This window comes from Pelodiscus sinensis, chromosome 1 (genome assembly GCF_049634645.1).
Source record: "Pelodiscus sinensis isolate JC-2024 chromosome 1, ASM4963464v1, whole genome shotgun sequence".
NCBI classification, from domain to species: Eukaryota; Metazoa; Chordata; order Testudines; family Trionychidae; genus Pelodiscus; species Pelodiscus sinensis.
In genome coordinates, this window is record NC_134711.1 from 239256020 (window position 1) to 239275911 (window position 19892).

Consider the following 19892-nt stretch of genomic DNA (forward strand, 5'->3'; position numbering starts at 1 on the left):
GAGCAACAGCGCCTTATGAACAAGTAGAGGTAGGAAGTAGCCCAGAATCAGCATGTTTTGGCATGATCCAGAATGACCCAGTGGCGGGCCCACTCACCACTGGTAGGGTCTTGGTGGAATAGGATGGGGCTGGGTTCCCCCATCCTCCAGTTGCCAACCCACTCCTGGGCTGGCAGCCTCCTCAACTTAGGCTAGACAGGGAGCTGGGCTAAAGACTTCCGGAGCCCTGGACGCTTTGCTGGCACTTACGGTATTTCTACATGACAAAGTTTTGCCAATTAAACTTATGTTAACATGCAAAAATCAAGAAAGCAGAAATCACCAGAAGGTATTCATACTTGCTCCCTCTGTCGACAGATCACGTCCACACTGCACTTGTGGGAAGGAAGAGCTAATCCCTGTGCATCTTGGGATTCCGTCTTAAGTTTTTTCACAGTCTCCTCTGCTGTAGGGAACAGCATCTTGAATAGTTCTGTGAGGTTTCTGTGCTGAGGAAAGTCTAAGCAGCACAGCAGCCTATCCCCCTCTCCCTGCAGCAGCAATCTACCAACCGTGAGGCAGAAGAGGAGCATTCCAATGGTTTGGCTCCCCAAAGGAAGCAGCTTACTCAGCTGTCAAATACTTCCCAGAGCTTTGAAAGGGGCAGGGCACATGCCTGCAGGGCAGCAGAGACCAGAGCAGAGTGATCAGGGGAGGGATTCTAGTGGAAGCCAAATCTGTCAGCAAAAGAAACAGCAGTGTATACACAGGCTCTTTGTCGACAATAAAGGGAGGGGGAAAAGAAAGTCTCTGCTGGGGTGGAAGTATTTTGTTGTGGAAACTGGGCATTTTTCCTGACAAATGTCACATTGCACTGTGTACACTCTCACTGTCTTGTCACCAAAAGGCAGTTTTTGGTGATGACATCTGATAGCATAGACATCTGATAGCTTCCCTGTGCTAATCCCCTGACAATTAGCTATCAGCCATTAGGTGGTGTAGCAAGGTGGAGTAGCCAAAGCTGACAGGAAGGAAACATTCTACCTATTGTAGAGACTTCATTACAAATCAAGGGTTCATGTTTCCACTGACACATCATATTGAAACATAATATGACATGCTAAACAGGATCTCATTCATCAGGACTTGCTTCCCTTTGCTCTCTGCCTCTGGTAAACAGTCCAATTACCTTCCAACTAGCTGCAATTTTACAGTCTATGTAATTGTTCTATGATATTTATGTTGATTCCTACAGGGTTTCACTAAATTGATTTTACAGACTAGAAAGGAAGTGCCGTATCTTTTACCTGGGTGATATCTTCCGGAAGCAGCATTTCTTCCTTTGTCTAGTCACACAATTACCTTGATTAACATTTTATCTAACGCACCATTTTTCCTCCTCTGCTCTATGAAGAGTTTTGAAACACTGGATAAATCTCCCCCCCCCCCCTACACACAGCCAAATCTTAAGAAACGTATCTGTTTATTTTGCTATCAATCAACTTGTCATATTTATATGGAATCCCAGCCCAACACATGCGAAGAAGGCAGAGAGGCACCAGCTACTTAGCAGAAAATTTGAGAAAGTCCTTAGGCTGAAAAAGTTTATTAAAAATCCTGAGCTTGGACAGTCTGAATGCTGTTCAGCTAAAGAGAACACCAGCTGAAACTAATCACCAAAAAGAAAACAAAGTCACAGATTTTAAACATTTAATTTTGTTTTCCTTTCTCCTCCCCTCCCCCAGAGTACTCTTGTCACCATTTGCTTGTACTGTAACATGTAGCAGGCATTTCAGTTTGATTTGTCACACAAACAAAAATTAGAATACTTTAAGAAAAGAAGAAGTCGGGGCAGATCACCTGTACCAAATGATTCAGATTCATACTTTATATTATTGTGAATGAAGAAGAGGCATGACTAGACCATGCTTCAGAAAAACTAGTAGTGGTGAAAATGAAGGCCTCAGTCATGCCTTACTTTGCAGATGTGGAGAGGGTGCAACAGTGGCGTAGCGGGGGCGGGGAGGCAGTTGCCCCTGGGAACCACACTAGAGGGATGTCAATTTATTCCATCTCCGTTCCCCCTGTCATCCCTCGGCTTCTCTGCTCCTCCACCACCCGCTGGCGGCGGCTGGAGCCTCCTCTCTGCCCCCAGCCTGACCCTCCTCCATCTTCACTGGCGGGTTAGTGTGTGCGGGGGCCCGGCCCCAAACTGGAGGGGGGAGGGGAAGATGCAGTACAAGCTCTCTCCCCTCCTCTCAGGGTCAGGCTCAGCTATGCACCAGGTTTGGGGCCCCGTCATGCGGCAGTAGCAGGAGGGGATGCACGCAAATTTTGCCTTTGCTCCTGGGTGTATAACACCCTCGCTACGCCTCTGGGATGCAAAGTGCTTTTTCCCACCAGAATTTTTGCCCAAGACATTGAGCCATTTGCTGTCCTGTAACCAATCTCCTCCAAAGGATTCATGAGAAGCAAATGCTAGAAAGACTAGGAAGTGTTGGTGGCTGCTGTGTGCATGAGTCAGAGAACCATGGGTATCCTATCCCGTCCATGAAGTTAGAATCTATGGGTGAGCTAGCAGGGAGCAAGGGCAGGGTAGGATGGCCAAGAGTTTCTGACTGATGCACACAGCAGCCACCAACACCTACTAGTCTTTCTAGCATTTGCTTCTCATAAAGCCTTAAGAGGAGATCAGTTGCAGGACAGCTCCCCCACAGTCACGTGAATGCCGGCTGTGGCTTAAAAGCAACAATCTGGCCCCAAACTTTCTCCCTCTGTAAGACATAGTGTCTCTAACTGTGCTACAAATGAATGGGCCCCATGGGTGCACAGGTAATGTAGGCAAGGGAAGACACAGCTTTCCCAAAACTGCCTACGTGACTGACTGCCTAAGGCTGCAGCCACTGCTGGAGAAGGCTGAAACCACTATGGGTATGTCTACACTACCCCCCTAGTTCGAACTAGGGGGATAATGTATGCATACCGAACTTGCTAATGAAGCCCGTGATTTGAATTTCCCGGGCTTCATTAGCATAAAGCCGGCGCCGCCATTTTTAAAAGCCGGCTAGTGCGAACCCCGTGCCGCGCGGCTACACGCGGCACGGACTAGATAGTTCAGATTAGGAAGCCTAATTTCACCTGACAGCCATGATGGGCCCTAAACACAGATGAACAAATCTCAGCAGCTAAAGGCAGTTATGGTAGCTCAAATGCCCATTTCTGAAAAAGTAGAGAAGCTCATTTTGTAAACTGTACACAATTAATGCCCTGATCCTGCAACACCTATGCACAAGGCTCGACAATTAGGGCAATCTACTCGCCCGTGGTGAGAAGATTTTAGCCCGGCACGGCGCCGCAGCACAATCAGCGCATGCGCAGCGTGCCAAACCGCGGGGCTGGAGAGCAGGGCTCGCCACCGCTTGTCAAGCCCTGCCTATGCACATATTACCTATAGTAACAGAAATCGTCACATTGATTCCACTGGAATTGTTTGAGTGAAGTTGTAAATATTCATAACTGTTTTCAGGACTAAGTAATATATTAACATTTTCTAAATGGTTTTTCCATGCAAATGTATTGCTCTTTAAGGGTGTGTCAAAATACATCCCTCTGTCGAAAGGGGGATGTAAATTAGGCAAATCGAAAGTGCAAATGAAGCGGGGATTTAAATATCCCATGCTTCATTTGCATAATCGCATCACAGCAGTCTTTTGAAAAAGGGAATTTCGAAAGTGAAACCGCCGTCTAGATGCGGTTCTTTCGGGGGAAAAAACCCTTTTTCGAAAGATCTCGTACTCCTCAAAAATCCCCACTTCATTTGCATTTTCGATTTGCCTAATTTACATCCCTCTTTTGACAGAGGGATGTAGTTTAGACACACCCAAAATGAAAGATTCAAGTCCTAATTCCAAAATGTGGAAATGCACACTGCCCTTTACTGTATTGAAAAATTAAGTCTCTCACATATGTGTTGAAAGAGATCAGGTTTTTCAAGGCATGTGGCGATTTATGCTTATGCATCTGAGATTAGACTCTAGCCCTGCACTTAGCCCTTCAAGAAGCTGGAAGGTTAGTTATCCAGTAGTATCCTTCAAAGATTAAAGTACAGATGGCAAACAATAGAAAGTTACAGAATCCAAAATCAGTCATGCCAGAACTTACAAAAAAAAAAAAAAAACCCACACATTTTCATATAGATCAGTGGTGGGGAACATAGGATCTGGGGGCTTGATTATGGTCCCCGATTTGTCTGAATCTGGCCCCTAGCACTGGGCAGCCCACGCTAGTGCTCCAGACCCCCTGCCCCGCTGTCCCTCCATGGGGCTGGAGCTACAGATGTTAAATGACATTTAATCAGCTTATCAACTAGTTGATGGAATTTCCATCGACGAGTCGATTAGTTGATAAGGGTCGGAAACTGCAGAGCCACACCAGGAGCTAATCCTGCTGCGGCTCTGCCTTTTAAATGTATTAAGAGCTGTCAGGTTCTTAATATGTTTAAAAGGCTAAAGCACAGTGGGGAGGACCAGGCGTGAGCCAGGACAGCTGATTCCTGGCTCATGCCTGGTCCCCCACTACACCTCTGCCTCCCCTATCCTCCACAGAGATGGTGCTGGGGGAGAACTGGCTTTTAAGCCAGCTCCCCCCAGCACAGGCTCCTGCTTCCCCTGCGATTGCTGCCTCTCTCTAATAGAGGCAGCAAGTGGAGGCGGAAGTGACTACTCGCTTACATCCCTAGCTAGAGCACACAAAATTTACTAGCTTGGGCCGCCCAAGGCTCTGGTATGAGAGTGGAAGGTCTCCTCCTCTGAGGCTGCCTTAGTGAGGGCTTTGTTTTGTTTTTTTATTCTCTCTTGTGTGCAGCCATTTACTAATTTTCTTGTGGGTCAGTAGTTCCTGACCCAAAAAAGGTTCCCCACCCTGACATAGATGCTATGAAAACTAAAATTGTATGTACTATGGCTTCCTTTACACTTTCAACGTTTATGTGCATTCTTTATGCTGTAAAAGTCTTCTCAAATAAGACTTTTTCCCAAGAGTGATACAATGGTACTAATTACGCAGAATAGCTTTGGTTTGGTTGAAAGAGCCTACAATGCACTGAATACTCACCAAAAAAGGCTATAGGAAATTTACAGTAAGTGCACTGATCACTTTAAAAAATAAAATCATACTCCTCCTTATTTTAGTCACTTTTTATGAATGCATTTAATTGACTATAAAATAAACATACCTGTGTTCTGTGAGAACATTTACTGCTGATGGGTGGTTGGCACAATATGCAAGGTACAAATTTTTCATCTGTGACATCAAATTTAGAAAGCATCCTCCGACCCTTTGCTGAGTTTCAGGCAATCTGAAGTAACATAAAAAGATTAAATTATAGTAACACTATCAAGAATACCAAAAATCTTAAACAGCAAGAACATGTTATACTTTGAGAACAGTGATTCAACACACTTCATTTAAAATTAAGAAAGGCTTTTATTATTCTAAAACAGTATTTCTCAAAGTGGGCTGAGGGGTAGCTCTGAGAAAGCTGCTGCTGGGCCGCTCCGGTTTGTTTACTTACCGGTTCCGCAGCCACGCAGCCTCACGACTCCTATTTGCTGCAGTTCTCCATTTGCAGCCAAGGGGAGCTGTGGGAAGCAGCAGCCCGGGCCAGCTCCCGCAGTTCCCCTTGGCTGCCCACAGCAAACCAGAGCCAATGGGAGCTGCGAGGCTCCATGGCTGCAGAGTCAGTAAGTAAACAAACTGGAGCAGCCTGGTAGCAGCTTTCTCACTGTGGGCCCGTGGACCACTTTGAGAAACACTGCTCTACAACCATCAGTCTTTCCCAGAACCAGGAACTATAAATATCTTCCTCTCCCAAAGCTTCAACCCTATAATCACCATACACCACCATTCAAAGCTATACATTCTACATGATTCGGTAGGCAGAATGTACAGTGACACTTATAATTCAAAGTAGTTGTTCTCATGATTTTTCACATCAAAGTTGTACTGGTAAGACAATGTTGGCTAGGGATGTGATTTTTTTTAACCAATATAGTTATACCTATACAAGCCCCAATATAGGTGCAGCTATACCAGCATATAGGGGACTTACACTGGCATAGCAGACTTCCTGCCAGTGAAATAGTTACACAGTACTGGTGTAAAGCACCGTTACACAAATATAACACTATATTCATACTAAAAGGATTGTACTGCATTAACAAGTTGTAAAATGGTACAACTTTCCAGTGTAGACAAGGCCTTTGTCAATTGCTCATACACCTTTTCTTGTCATTTACTTTTAATGAAGGAATTTCCCACGTTGGGTCTCTGCATGAGGATGAATTTGGCGGAAAAGTTTCAATAAAAACAATTGAACCATTTTTAAAAGAGGTTGTTGTTTTTTTTCCTTTCTTGAGTGCTTTAGCCTCAGCACAGGCAACAAAATTGAAATGTGTCAAGGAGTCTGCCTTTAGGAGGAAAGTTGTTTTTCACAATGTCTTGGTCAAGATCCGTTTAGATATATCAGAGAGATACATACATTGTATTACATACAAGCACGGTATACTTTTTAAAAACTGTTTTGTGTGCATAATTATCTCTCAAATTTCTATGAGCAAGGAGTTAAATGTAGATGCTGTTAAGTTAACAGAATGTAACTTGGGGTAACCCAGAGGAAAATCAGGCCCTGAATTCTAAAATGCATATATACAAAGGGGACAAAGTTAAGGCTGTGCGGGTAATCTTATTTTTGTCACTTCCTTACTTTTAATATTTCACTTCACAATATTAATGTTTATTAGTTTCATCCCTAGAAAATATTAATGAGCAATAGAATAATTATACTAATTCCCTTTCAACCATAAAGTCATTTCAATTTGAGGAAATACACATTGATGGGAATTAGGAGGGAAGAACCCAAATTTAGCAGTCTAGTTTTGTTTTGTTCCTTCTCTGACTACCATCAGGGCTGCTCACAATACTACTACTATAATAATTTACATCCTTCATATGTTATTTTAGACATTTTATTGGCAGGCATGTGTTATTTTGGGAGAAAGTGCTATACTTTCAATTTTAAAACAATAGGTGGGAAATTACATTTTGTCTAGACTAGAAAACTGACTTGTTGGAAATGATTATCAAAATAACTGGCATTTCCCAAACAGGCGCTAAAAGCTTTACAGGTACTGTAGATGGAGTAAACCTTTTCAGCATTATTACAGGATGTGCTTGCTCTTGACACTTAAGCTCACTACTTCCAATCTCTTCAACAATAATCTTCCATTTCCCTGAACAGTGACTTGAGAAATTTATCTTCCCTTCATAGAATCATAGAATAATAGGACTGGAAGGGACCTCAAGAGGTCATCGAGTCCAGCCCCCCGCCCTCAAGGCAGGACCACGCTCCGTCTACACCATCCCTGACATCCCCTGTATTGCATATCTTGTCTCTCTCAGCTTGTAAACTCTTTGGAGCAAAGGCCATATCTTAATTTAACACGCTGTGTAAATTTGCAGCACAATGGGGAAAACTTTTAAACTAAAACACTATAAAGTTACTGTATCGCTCTTTAAATCAGAATGAAATAATCTGCAACCCTTTGCCTCTGACCATATATTTGGTCACTTTTAGAAAACATCCATTAAATGAAACAATGTTCAAGTTTGGAATTTCCAAAGCAACTCAGACTGTCTGGTAAGCATTAGGAATATGACCCATTATTGACATGGATCCCTTTGACCAAGTACAGGCAGTCCCCGGGTTAGGTACAAGATAGGGACTGTAGGTTTGTTCTTAAGTTGAATTTGTATGTAAGTCGGAACTGGCGTCCAGATTCAGCCGCTGTTGAAACTGACCAGCAGCGGCTGAATCGGACACGCCTGGGGCAGAGCAGCTGGGGTGCTGCTGGGTTGGTCCCGCAGCGCCGCTCCTCGGCGCTACTGGACCAACCTGGCAGCACCCCAGCTGCTCTGCCCCAGGTGTTCCCAAGTCAGCCGCTGCTGAAACTGACCAGCAGCTGACTACAGGAAGCCCGAGGCAGAGATGCTCTGCCTCGGGCTTCCTGGAATCAGCCGCTGATCAGTTTCAACAGCGGCTGAATCTGGACGCCTGGGACAGAGCAGCTGGGGCGCTGCTGAGTAGGTCCCCGCAGCGCGGCGCTGCGGGGACCAACCCGGAAGCACCCCAGCTGCTCTGTCCCAGGCGTCCCCAAGTCAGCCGCTGCTGAAACTGACCAGCGGCTGATTCCAGGAAGCCCGGGACAGAACAGCTCTCCCTCGGGCTTCCTGTAGTCAGCCGCTGGTCAGTTTCAGCAGCGGCTGACTTGGGGATGCCTGGGGCAGAGCAGCTGGGGTGCTGCTGCGTTGGTCCAGTAGCTCCACATCTCGGCGCTGTGGGGACCAACCCGGCAGCCCCCCAGCTGCTCTACCCCAGGCATCGGCAAGAAAAGCCTGGTCTGCTGGGGGGTGGGGGGGACACGGAGCGGCTTTTCTCGCCGCGGAGGACGCAGGTGGCGGGACCACCGCGGCGCATCTCGGTGGTCTACTGGGGGGGGGGGGGGCGCAGCTAGTTCTGGGTTCCCTCACCCCGTTCGTAAGTAGGGATCCGACGTAAGTCGGATCCACGTAACCCGGGGACTGCCTGTACTGACAATTCAACAGCTTGCATAGGGAGAACAACATCATTTTCACTCCTTCTCAATAATGTTTTCTTTAAAGGTGCTAAAAACAATTTTATCCTATCAACAGTAGCAGCTAACACTCTTTCCGCAGCAAAGAAGGCTGTTTCTCAAAATAGTTATTGGAAGTGGGTCAACTTCCTGGTGTTAGAAGTAACAGTTCAACCCTATTAAGAACAAATTACATATACTACAAAAACCTTACAACATTTACTTGCACACATGCACATACAAGCACACACACTTCTTGGTGTGGTAACTGAACACTATAAACCTACTGCAGCCTCACCAGGATTTCCCACATATTTGAGAATTGATCCCTCCTTCCAGATAATGCAACCAACTGTCTCTCATTTTAGGTTTACAGTCCGGAGTGGAAAGTCCTTACTCCCCGCCCCAAAAGCAGATATTCAGACTCAGTTGTGTGGCTCTGCACAGAATACGTAAACTACTTCATGTCTCAAAGCAACACGGACATTAAAAGTCTCATTACTGCCTTGTGAACTTGTAAGGATAAGGCCTTTTTCTGAAAGCCTAAAGCCTTTGTCTGCAGCCAGACTGAAAAAGCAGCAACCATTAGCTGAAAAGCAGGAAGTCACACAGACATAATGAAATTCTGATGGAATAAAAGTAGTGTAATACCAGCCTGTAAAAAAGACCCTGACCTAATGGCACACAATAACACCAGACAAAAAAAACGGATCAATAGCTGGGGTTGTGAAATCTTCATCCCATTACTGTTCTATTACCATTCTTTCTACTTTCTTATTATTTTGTCTCTATGATCTCTGTATGGTTTTTAATTGTTTCTTACTACTGTATAATTAATTTTGTTAGGTGTAAATCAATTAAAGTAGTGGTGTATGATTGGTTAGACAATTTTGTTACAGTATGTTAGGATTGGTTAGTAAAATAATTGGTTAAGCGATTGCTTAGCAGAACTCAAGTTTCACTATATAAACTGGGGTTCAAAAGAAGTTTCTTTGGGAACCAACTCCAGGAAACAGCTCCAAGATCAGAGGTTGCAGACCTCAATCCTCTCATAATGATACTGTGCAGAAACTGGAATTCCCCCAGATGGACCTGGTCCTGACTGGCTATCAAGAAAAAGGTTATCTGTGTGGTTGGGAGCAGTGAGCACTGTATGATAGGGTTGCCAGGTGTCCGATATTTTCACTTCCTATTCAGTAAAAAAAAAAAAAAATCAGAAAATACCGTACACCTAAAATGTCCAGTATTTTCTGGTTTTTTCCCCTGCCTAGAAGCAGGGAAAATACCAGACTCCTGGCAACTCTATGCACACTCAGCAACTGAGCCCAGTCCCTAGGCCCCCCCCCAACCCAGCCCCCAGGCTCCTACTGGACCTCCCCCCCCCCCCACATACAGTTTACCTGGTTCCACAGGGGAGCTCTCTTCTAGCACAGAGTAAGAAAACAAGATGACCACCAGAAAAAAAAAGCCACAAAGGCCTTGAAGGGGCCATGCTTTTTTGTATTTTTTTTGTGTGTGTTTAATAACTGTTGGGGTCCTTCCCCCCCCCCCCAACAACTTTGGTCTCCCCCTTTTTTCCCCCCTCAACAGTGGTTGGGTTTTTTTTTGGGGGGGGGGGGGGGTTGTTTGGTATTTTTGGTTAAACAATCTGGCAACCCTATATGCTGAGCATGTGCATTCTGTTTTTGATGATTGTTAATAAATAGTTACTAAATAGAATATCAGTGGTAAAAGACCCTGCAAAGCCACGGAGCGTAAGATTATTGTGGAGTCTGATAGCAGCCTTTAACTTCCTGAAGGGCGGTTCCAAAGACGATGAAGAGTATGTTCTCAGTATGGACGGATGGCAGAACAAGGAGCAATGGTCTCAAGTTACAGTGGGGGACGTCTAAATTGGATATTAGGAAAAACTATTCCACCAGGAGGGTGGTGAAGCACTGGAATGGGTTTCCTAGGCAGGTGGTTTTTAAGTCTCCGCTTGACAAAGAAAGCCCTGGCTGGGATGATTTAGTTGGGGTTGGTCCTGCTTTGGGCAGGGGGCTGGACTTGATGACCTCCTGAGGCCTACCTTTCAGGAGGCATAAGTGATCTGTCGAAAAAGGCTTTCTTTCTCGACAGATCCCCCTCTAGACTGTTGCTTTTTGTCAACAAAGTGCTGAGTTGGCAAAACGCGGTGGCCATTTCTATGCAAATTAGGCACAGGATATTTAAATCCCTGCCTCATTTGCAATGTTGACCTCCCTAATTAGCATCCCTCTGCCGACAGAGGGATGCAGTCTAAACATACCCTTTAAGCCCATCCCCAACCAGGGGTCCCCAGGCACAGCTACAAAGTGCAGAGCCTTACTCCCTTTGGGTATGTCTACACTAGCCCCTAGTTAGAACTAGGGAGGCTTATGTAGGCTTTCAAGTTGCAAATGAAGCCCGGGATTTAAATATCCCGGGCTTTATTTGCATCTTCCCATCCGGACGCCATTTTTAAATCCCCTTAGTCCAAACTAACTGCCCGCGGCTACACGCAGCAGTCAAACGTTAACTCGAACTAAGTCCTTAGTTCGAGTTAACTGTTACACCTCATGACACACACGCACACACACACACCACCAGCCCCGCTCACTCCACCCCTTCAGCTAAGGCTCCACCTTTGCATCTCCTATTCTTGAGAGGGGCTGATAGGCAGATGGGTGCAGAGTACACTTCCCCCACCCCCGTGGGTGCTCCAGCGATGGAGCTGGCACCTATGAATCTGATCTAGCCTCAGAATGCTCAGCAAGAATCTCAAAGCACCTAATACAAAGGATGACCAACAGCAGAATTCTGCACCCTTGAGAGGATAAAAGCATCTGTCACCCTGTACAGATCTGCAGTCACGTAAAATCACTCCATTTAAGGTATGGTAGGTTAAAAAGAAAATAATATACAAACAACCATGTATAAAGTTGGAGGGATGGGTGGAAGTATGCAAATACATAACAGAATGTTTGGAACATTATAAAAGGAATATCTTTGGGTGTGTCCATACTGTCCCACAATTTGGACCAAAGGGGCGTGAATAACAGTGCCCTCTAAAGCAGAGTTTAGTAACTTCCCTGTGTGGACACACCAGATAAAAGCTAAAAGGTTGCTAGTTTGTGTTAACATAGCCCTGACTGAAGTTGATTTTCTTAAATAGAGGATCATGCAGTTAATGAGTAAAATCAACATTCCTTTCCCCAAGTATAAGTACATGTAGCAAGGCATCAAAAATAACCATAACTATAGCACAATTAAGTTTTTACACATTATTTCAAAGACAGATAGACTTGGTCTTTCCCAGGCAACTGACATGCCTGTAACAATGTTTATCAGAAACAGGCCATCCCTCCTCTAAATTGCTGCTGAAAAGGATTTATCAGTCTCTCTCAATGTTGTTTTCTGTTTAACTGACACATTTTCAATATTTTTTCCCACATAGCAACATCAAATTGCTTGCCCCTTCCCTTCAAAAAAATCTCTACTTTTACCCAGAGTGAAAGACTATTATTCTCTACTGTACATTTTTAGATGTATTGTAATATTAGACTATTTATTTCCCCATCAACCTGAGCTAATTGACGTAACACACTATATTAAAGGGTTGGTAACATTAACTATTATAAAGAGCATGTCTTTTTTATCTCATTTAGCTGTCTGAAGAACAATGGTTAATATCACCACATCACATAAAGCGGTTAGCAATTATAGTGTTAAATCCAGTAAAGATTATTAACTATTTTATGTAATTTATTCTGAAGTTGACATTCCAGCAGTATTCTCACATTTTTACACTAATTAAAAAGCAATTACAGGAATTAAAAATACTTAATAGATCTATGTATATAATATACACACAAATGACTTTATAAAGTAATAATTTTCCTCTGCCAGTAAAATTATAGTTACGGTTCTGACAACATATACACATTATAAATGACAGTGTTATTGTGTGTGTGTGTGTGTGTGTGTGTGTGTATTAACTCTATGAATTTTCAAGACAATACACTTTTTGAAGTAGTAAGTCTCAGACCGACTTTACTTTCAGATATGTTTTGTATTAAAGTGATGTGACTGTTTCATTTATGAGGGGGACCAAAAAAGTGTATTTATTCTGCATGTGGAATTATAGGTCTGTAATTCACAACCTGCATTTTTGTACATTTACTATACAAGTTGTCATACGACTACATATTCATATATCTGTGGGATTACTATTATTTATTATGATATCTATGAGCACTAGCATCAATGGTATTACTTAGATTTAGAATGGAGAATCAGGGGTTTTGTAATGAAAATACTTAGAATAGCCTCATACAACATGTCAGAGGAAAGCTGGAAGTTTTGGCTGCAACAAATGCTGTTCGCTCCCAAGGATGAAGTTTGGGATAGTGGAACAAACACTTTAACTGGATATTATTGTTTATATTAGGGATGTTAGCGTGCAGCTGAACAACCGTTTAACCAATAAGCTGATACTTATCGGTAATGGTATCAATTGCCTACCCTCAGAGGGAGTAACTCAAACAATCTAATGGCACCAAGTGCCCAGGCAACCAGACAAATGTCTGTGGAGCACCACACCGTCTACCCTATAGTACAAGTGTCCCCGAGGCAAGTTTAAGGAACAGAAACCTTCTACGGAACCAACAATGTTCAAAAACACTAAAATTATCACAGAAAGATTAGGTCCCAAAAAAACAGGTGATTTTGCCATGCCAAAAAACCCACAACAAAGCACAACTTTATCAAGTGGCTAAGGCATGTGTGTTCTATTATCATCTAATTTACACCCATAGCAGGACTAAACAAGTTATATAGCAACGTGCTTAAAAAGAAGCCTAACAGTTCACTGGAAAATATCTGTTGCTCAGATACAAACCAATGAATCTTTGGGAAGCAACTCAAAGAGAAACAAAAAACAAAAAGCCACTACCTAAGAAGAGGAAGTGAAGTGATATTCAGATTATTTCCATTCTCTTGTACGTCAATATGTCATATTATCAGGCTGGCAATACTATAACACAGAAACGATTTTAAAATTTCTGTCAGAGTCTGCTTTTGATTATTTGTGCACATCACATCTTTTCACTGTACACTGCAACACTAAGTGCCTCAACAATGAAACCTTAAGGTTCCTGCCAAAAAGACAAAATTATACACCTATTTTGAACCTAGAAGTGGCTATCAGTTTATAAAGCAGGTTTGCCTGCCAAAACAATAACCTAAGTTGACAAAACCCAAGACATCATGGAAAGCATTCTTCTACACTGCAGGAGTTATGATGGATTGGATTGAAACAACAGGAAGTAAGTCAGTATAGTAGGATAAAAACTAAATGGAAAATACAAGTTGGCATTGCTAGTATGTTTATGAGGACAATGTAATATAGAACATTTGCAATCTTCTGTAGACCTGGGGCATTGTTTCCTATACCCACTTACCAGCATCCATTATGCTCTCAACATATTACACAATAGCATTATTTTAAGTAGCAAGAACAGGAAATAAAGGATATTACAGAAAGGTGGTCTGCTACAGTTTACATTAGGTAGAAAAGTCAAAATAATTAACTTCATATAAAAAAGTTTAAATGCTGAATATCACTGCACTAATCTAGATGTCAGTGGTACACAAACTTGCATTATTAAACAGCAAAGGTCTTTCCTTGGGCAAGGGAGGCTGGCGTTATGCTCTTGTTAACTTTATATATCTCAACTATCAAAATGCATGAAGAATTACAATATGTACATGTAGAACATTTCATTTAAGTGTCCTCCAAAATGCAATAGCCATTATATTGGCACCAACAGAATTGGGTAATACAAATGAAATGACCCCCAAAAAAAGGCATTTAAGAAGACAGAATATGGTTTCTTTCAAGGTTTTATAAATTTAAGTAACCCATTCAATCCAAGGACTATGCCTACTTGGCAGGGTGAAACACCTGTCTTCCCAGGCACCAGTGGAAGGAGTACTATTGCAAACATTCCTCCGTCACCCTACATGCAGTTCCAAACTCTCTTGTACCAGGGAGGGAGAGTAAAGAAGTCTCAAAGGTGTAGCCATATTAATCTTGTAACTTAAAAAAAAAAAAAAAAAAACTTAAAAAACAATTAATGGTCCTGCAGCATCTATGGGTATGTCTACACTACCACCCTAGTTCGAACTAGGGTGGTAATGTAGGCAACCGGAGTTGCAAATGAAGCCCGGGATTTGAATTTCCCGGGCTTCATTTGCATATTGCCGGGTGCCGCCATTTTTAAATGTCTGCTAGTGCTGACTCTGTGCCGCGCGGCTACACGCGGCACGGAGTCCGCACTAGCAGACATTTAAAAATGGCGGCACCCGGCAGTATGCAAATGAAGCCCGGGAAATTCAAATCCCGGGCTTCATTTGCAACTCCGGTTGCCTACATTACCACCCTAGTTCGAACTAGGGTGGTAGTGTAGACATACCCTTGGAGACTAACAAAAAATGTAGATGGTATCATGAGCTTTCATGGCACCAAACCCATTTCTTCAGATGAATGGAGCAAGGGATCCAGAAGTACAAATAAATAACAGGAAAAGAGGGGATAGGGAAGGAAAGAGAAGGGAAAAAAAATCCTGGTAATTATAGAGTGGCCGTGCTAAATGAGGCTAATAGGGTGGGCGTAAGTGCCCAATACTTTGCTTTTGATGTCATTAGGGTACTGAATGTAGCAGCCTATCCAGAGCAATGCCCCTCTGCCAGATATACTGGCCAAACTAGATAGCCTCCATGACAAAGGATGAATGGACACAAATCAGATATTCAAAATGGTAACACACAGAAACCTGTTGGGGAATATTTTCACCTGCCTGGGCACTCATTAGTGGATCTAAAAATGACTATACTATTCGAAGCAATTTAAAAAACCAGTTGGAAAGAAAAACTGTGGAACTTGCCTTCATCTGCAAATTTGACACCTTTAATAAATGTTTGAAGAAAGACATGAACTGGATAGGCCACTACATTCGATACCCTAATGGTATGCCTCATTCATCTGAAGAAATGCGTTGTGCCCAGGAAAGTTCATGATACCATTTATATTTTTGTTAGTCTCTAGGTACTGTAGCACCATTTGTTGTTTAAGTTTTTTCCCTGGTGCAAAGTTGAACGTGGAGCCAGATGTGGGAAATAAGCATGAGGAATTATAGGTGTACCCCAAACAGGGCCATGGCTTTTAAAAAAAAAAGTTCCTAATTCCTTAAATGTGAGGTTTTTGTCTACATTAAATTTAAAAAAAAAAAAAAAAAAAAAACTTTCATTCAAAATCAGTAGCTTATATTCTGCACTATGTTATACCGGGCATAAGCAGCAAACATTACGTTACCATTTCAGCCTACCTCTCCTGTGGGGGACCTTGATAACCGGATATAAACACCCCATGGCTATTGGTGTGGCAGCACTCTCTCTTTCTTGCCAATTGCACAGCCAAATTATATATATGGTACAAGCACTAGGAGCTTGTGTGTACACACTCTCTCTCTCTCCCTCTCTCCCTCCCTCCCTCTCAAACAAATGACTGTCAGAGTTCAAGATTTAAACATATGCACATAATATTTCCCATACACAGGCTCTCTCCTGAGTCTCACACACTTTTTTTTTTTTTTGCATTATTTCCCTGCCATTTTCCTCACCTTATACATTCTCTCCATCCCCAACAACCTCTCTTGCACTCTCCAGTGGAAGAGGAGGGTTATTCCTGAGTTCCTTCCTTTCACAATAAAAGGCCTCTTTCTCTACCATTTCTGCCATCTGCTCAACTTTGCCTCATCATACATGCTGTGACATAACGCAACAGCCCCTTTCCATCCTCCTACTACTGCCACTGCATATTCTTAGCCATTGCTTCTTGAGCAAAGAACTGAGTGGGTTGTTCAAGCTTATATTGCTGTAAAAAGCTGAACCAACTATTGAGATGACAGCAATGATCAATGAAAGTTTCATTTTTCAGAAACAACAGTGCCCCCCCAAAATATGCAGAAGAAAGAATTTTACAACTAATTCTGCAGCCTGTTCATGTAGTACTTACTTGGTGCATTCTTCTAATGACTGTACAAGCATTTGCTGGTAAGAACTGATTTCTTCCAGGTTTCCCATTAAATATGAAGTATTTGCAGAGCTTAATCTGGAGCCAAGAAAAATAAAAAGAGCTTAGTAAGCAGCTACAAGCTCAAAAAAAACTGTATGCAATTTCACTTGTTTCTTCTTCAACCAAAAGTCCTATCTTTTACAACAAAAATATGTATTTACCATTATTATTTATTTGCATTAACATAGCACCTGGGAGCCCTAGTCATGGACCAAGGCCCTATTGTGCTAGCTAGCCACTGTACAAAGAGGACAAACCCACAGATCTTACACAATGATCTTATAATCACAGTATAAGAGTCAATGTCAAGTAGCTTCTTAAACTCTAATGCTTGTAAAACAAAAGTCTGGATCATACTAAAAACAAAAATCCAAGCCTTGGTTCATTTAAAACAAAACAAATCTCACATACTTTTCACTGACTTGTAATGGTCGCAGGTAGTTTGAAAGCATTGTCTGTAGTTCCTTAGCATATTCATTTTCTGTTTCTAAAATATTTTGTAGCACCTACAATAAATGCGACAATTAGTGACTACTTTTTTCCCAAGGAGATATTGCTAAAGATTAAAACTTGTTTGAAATTTTTTAGCATTTATAATAACTAACATAGTGTAAGTAAGACCATAAAACTTAGACAAAGAGCTAATAATCAGGTACTGAGTTAGATTCAGACACTAACAATGAGTTGTTACGGTAAATATTACACAGTGCTTCTATTAATCTTTTATCAGGTACTGTTTGAAAAATGCTTTTCCATCAGATGTCTATGTACAACAAAAGGAGGAAGCTCAAAAGAAGGTTTCATTATACTTGGCAAGAATGGCTCCTGTAGAATTTAGATACCTACTCACTGAGCTTTTTAAAAAGTATGAGACTATTATTGCTTCTGTACACTTTAAAATGACTGAGAGGTTATCAGAAAAGTACAAAGAGTGAGCATCAGTCTTGAGTCCCTTGCTGCCATCTTTCTCTCTACTCGAATTGTTTCCTCAATCTTAACGATTAAGACCTATGCCCAATTTTGACTGCCAAAATTAAGACCCAATTTTGACTGCCAAAATTTGTTACTGAGCTTACTTGGAAGTGCAATTCTGTGTCTAAAAGGACAGCATACAAAAGTTACAGTAATTTTTAAACGGGCAATTTCCCACTTTACCTAGCAACCTGTTTAAACATACATTACAGCTTGCTGACTATGACTGTAGCCGCAGAACGCTATTGCAGAAAAGTTACAACAGTTTCAGACATAAAACAAAGAATATAGCATATGCTATTTTTTACATCATGTTACCACCTGTAAATCAAGAGCAATAAAATAAGGAGTCATTTAAAATAACTTGAAATTCATACAGATGATTGCCCCAAAATATCCAAAAATGTATTCTGTTCAGAACTAAGAATATAAAAATGGACATACTGAGTGAAGCCAATGAGACCAGTTGGAAGACTGATTACTTTGGCCAGTGCCAGATGCTTCACAAGGAATGAACAGAACAAGAGAAGATATTAAGGAATATATTTCATCATCCAGTCCCAGCTTCTAACAGTCAGGGGTTTAAGAATACCCAGAGAATGTGGTTGATTCCCTGAGCTGATTTATTATAGAGGCTCTACTTTTGTTAAGCAACCACAGTTTTGTAGCCCCTTCAAACGGATTTCATTGTGTCCAAAATGTCAACAGACACAGACAATATAAAACCAGAACTTGGTTTTGCTTAGAGGTGATTCAGCAACAGAACTGCCTTTCCTATTTGAGTTAAGTATACTTCTCCAGATTTAACTGTTAGAATGTTTATATGTAAGGAAACAGGCCATTTTTAAACTTTTCTGCCTTAAGAATCACAATTAGATTTGTTTTTGCTTTATAGAAACCAATATAAGATGGATGTGCTCTGGATAGTTCTGTGACTTTTAATGCATGGCATTAAGATGCCACGTCACTTTCTCTCTTTTGTGTTACATTTGTCTATATTAATGTCTAATTTCATCATTTATAATAAGAACTGATCTAAATGCATTATTCACTGTTGTAGTTCATACTCTGCTTTAAAACATAAAAAAGCCATTCATGCCCAAATGCAAACCTGATGAAACAAATGACATCTGAACTATTCAAAATGAAGAATTCACTGTTTCTTTCATTGGTGTCATTGAATTCTGCTTTATCCCGTGAATGCTTCTATTCATCTGAAGGAAAAGAGACCACTTTCAAGTTCATTCTCTTGTTGGAGCTCTGAATCCTGACCCAAAGATTAAAATGTCTCCATTCTTTAAGACACCATGACAGAGGAAAGCCACAGAAAAAAAGCATTAGCTATTAATTGAGCAGCTACAACATACAGTACATCAGTGCACAAACTGTATGTGGAAATGAATGTATTAGTTTTAATGTATTTGGCAAGGGACTAAAAGATAAAACAATAATTGACCATTACAGAAGCACAAACAAGAGCGTACAAAGTTTCATACAAAACATAACAAAAAGAGTGCTGAAATAAAATACATAATAGATATAGCCATAGGTATTGGCACTCTAGGGGTTAAACCCAAAATTAAATCTTTCCAACATGGCTTTTCCATAAAACAACATGCACACAAACAAAAAAAACTTTCCAAAGCTGAAGAAATAGTAACGAAGATGACATCCTGTTGAAGCACTGAACCATTTTATAACATGCTCCAGTACCCAAAGTGAAAGAAATGTGCAGGCTAAGCTCCATATCATTGCAGTCTCTGACATAGCAAATACATTGTGAAACAGTAAACATTCAGTGTAATAACTGCCTGAAGATATGATTTAATAATATTAATCAGTATAGAGATTGCTTGAATTAAAAAAACAATTTAAGGCAGCATATACAGTATTTCAAAATTTTATGAATCAATATGAAGCAGTACCTCCAGAAAATTGCAATGCATTGAATAGTAATCACTGTGCTGTTTTTATACAAACCAAAAAAAGAGAGAGAGTGAGTTACTGGATTCGCCTACTTTTCTTTAAATTATTCTGAAACTTTACTGGTCTGATGCAATGCTATTAGACATGCACATATTAATAAAAGTCAATTTAAATATATTAAAATTTCTCCATTAGTTGACTTTCCAGTCTCC

At 41.5% G+C, this 19892-nt stretch overlaps 1 protein-coding gene across 7 annotated transcripts in view; it reads right to left on the minus strand.

The window, feature by feature from the left end:
* The window catches only part of ARHGEF7 (Rho guanine nucleotide exchange factor 7), a 195748-nt gene that overhangs the window by 51850 nt on the left and 124006 nt on the right, over positions 1 to 19892 (minus strand). For 6 of the 7 annotated variants that reach the window (XM_075918736.1, XM_075918554.1, XM_075918578.1 and 3 more), the window contains 3 exons: positions 17194 to 17288; positions 16723 to 16818; positions 5213 to 5335 (listed from right to left, as the gene is read on the minus strand). In XM_075918736.1, the coding sequence (XP_075774851.1) occupies positions 5213 to 5335; positions 16723 to 16818; positions 17194 to 17288 (314 nt within the window). Of the gene's footprint in view, positions 1 to 5212; positions 5336 to 16722; positions 16819 to 17193; positions 17289 to 18072; positions 18076 to 19892 lie in introns of all 7 variants that reach the window. The other variant, XM_025179424.2, reaches the window with a different exon arrangement.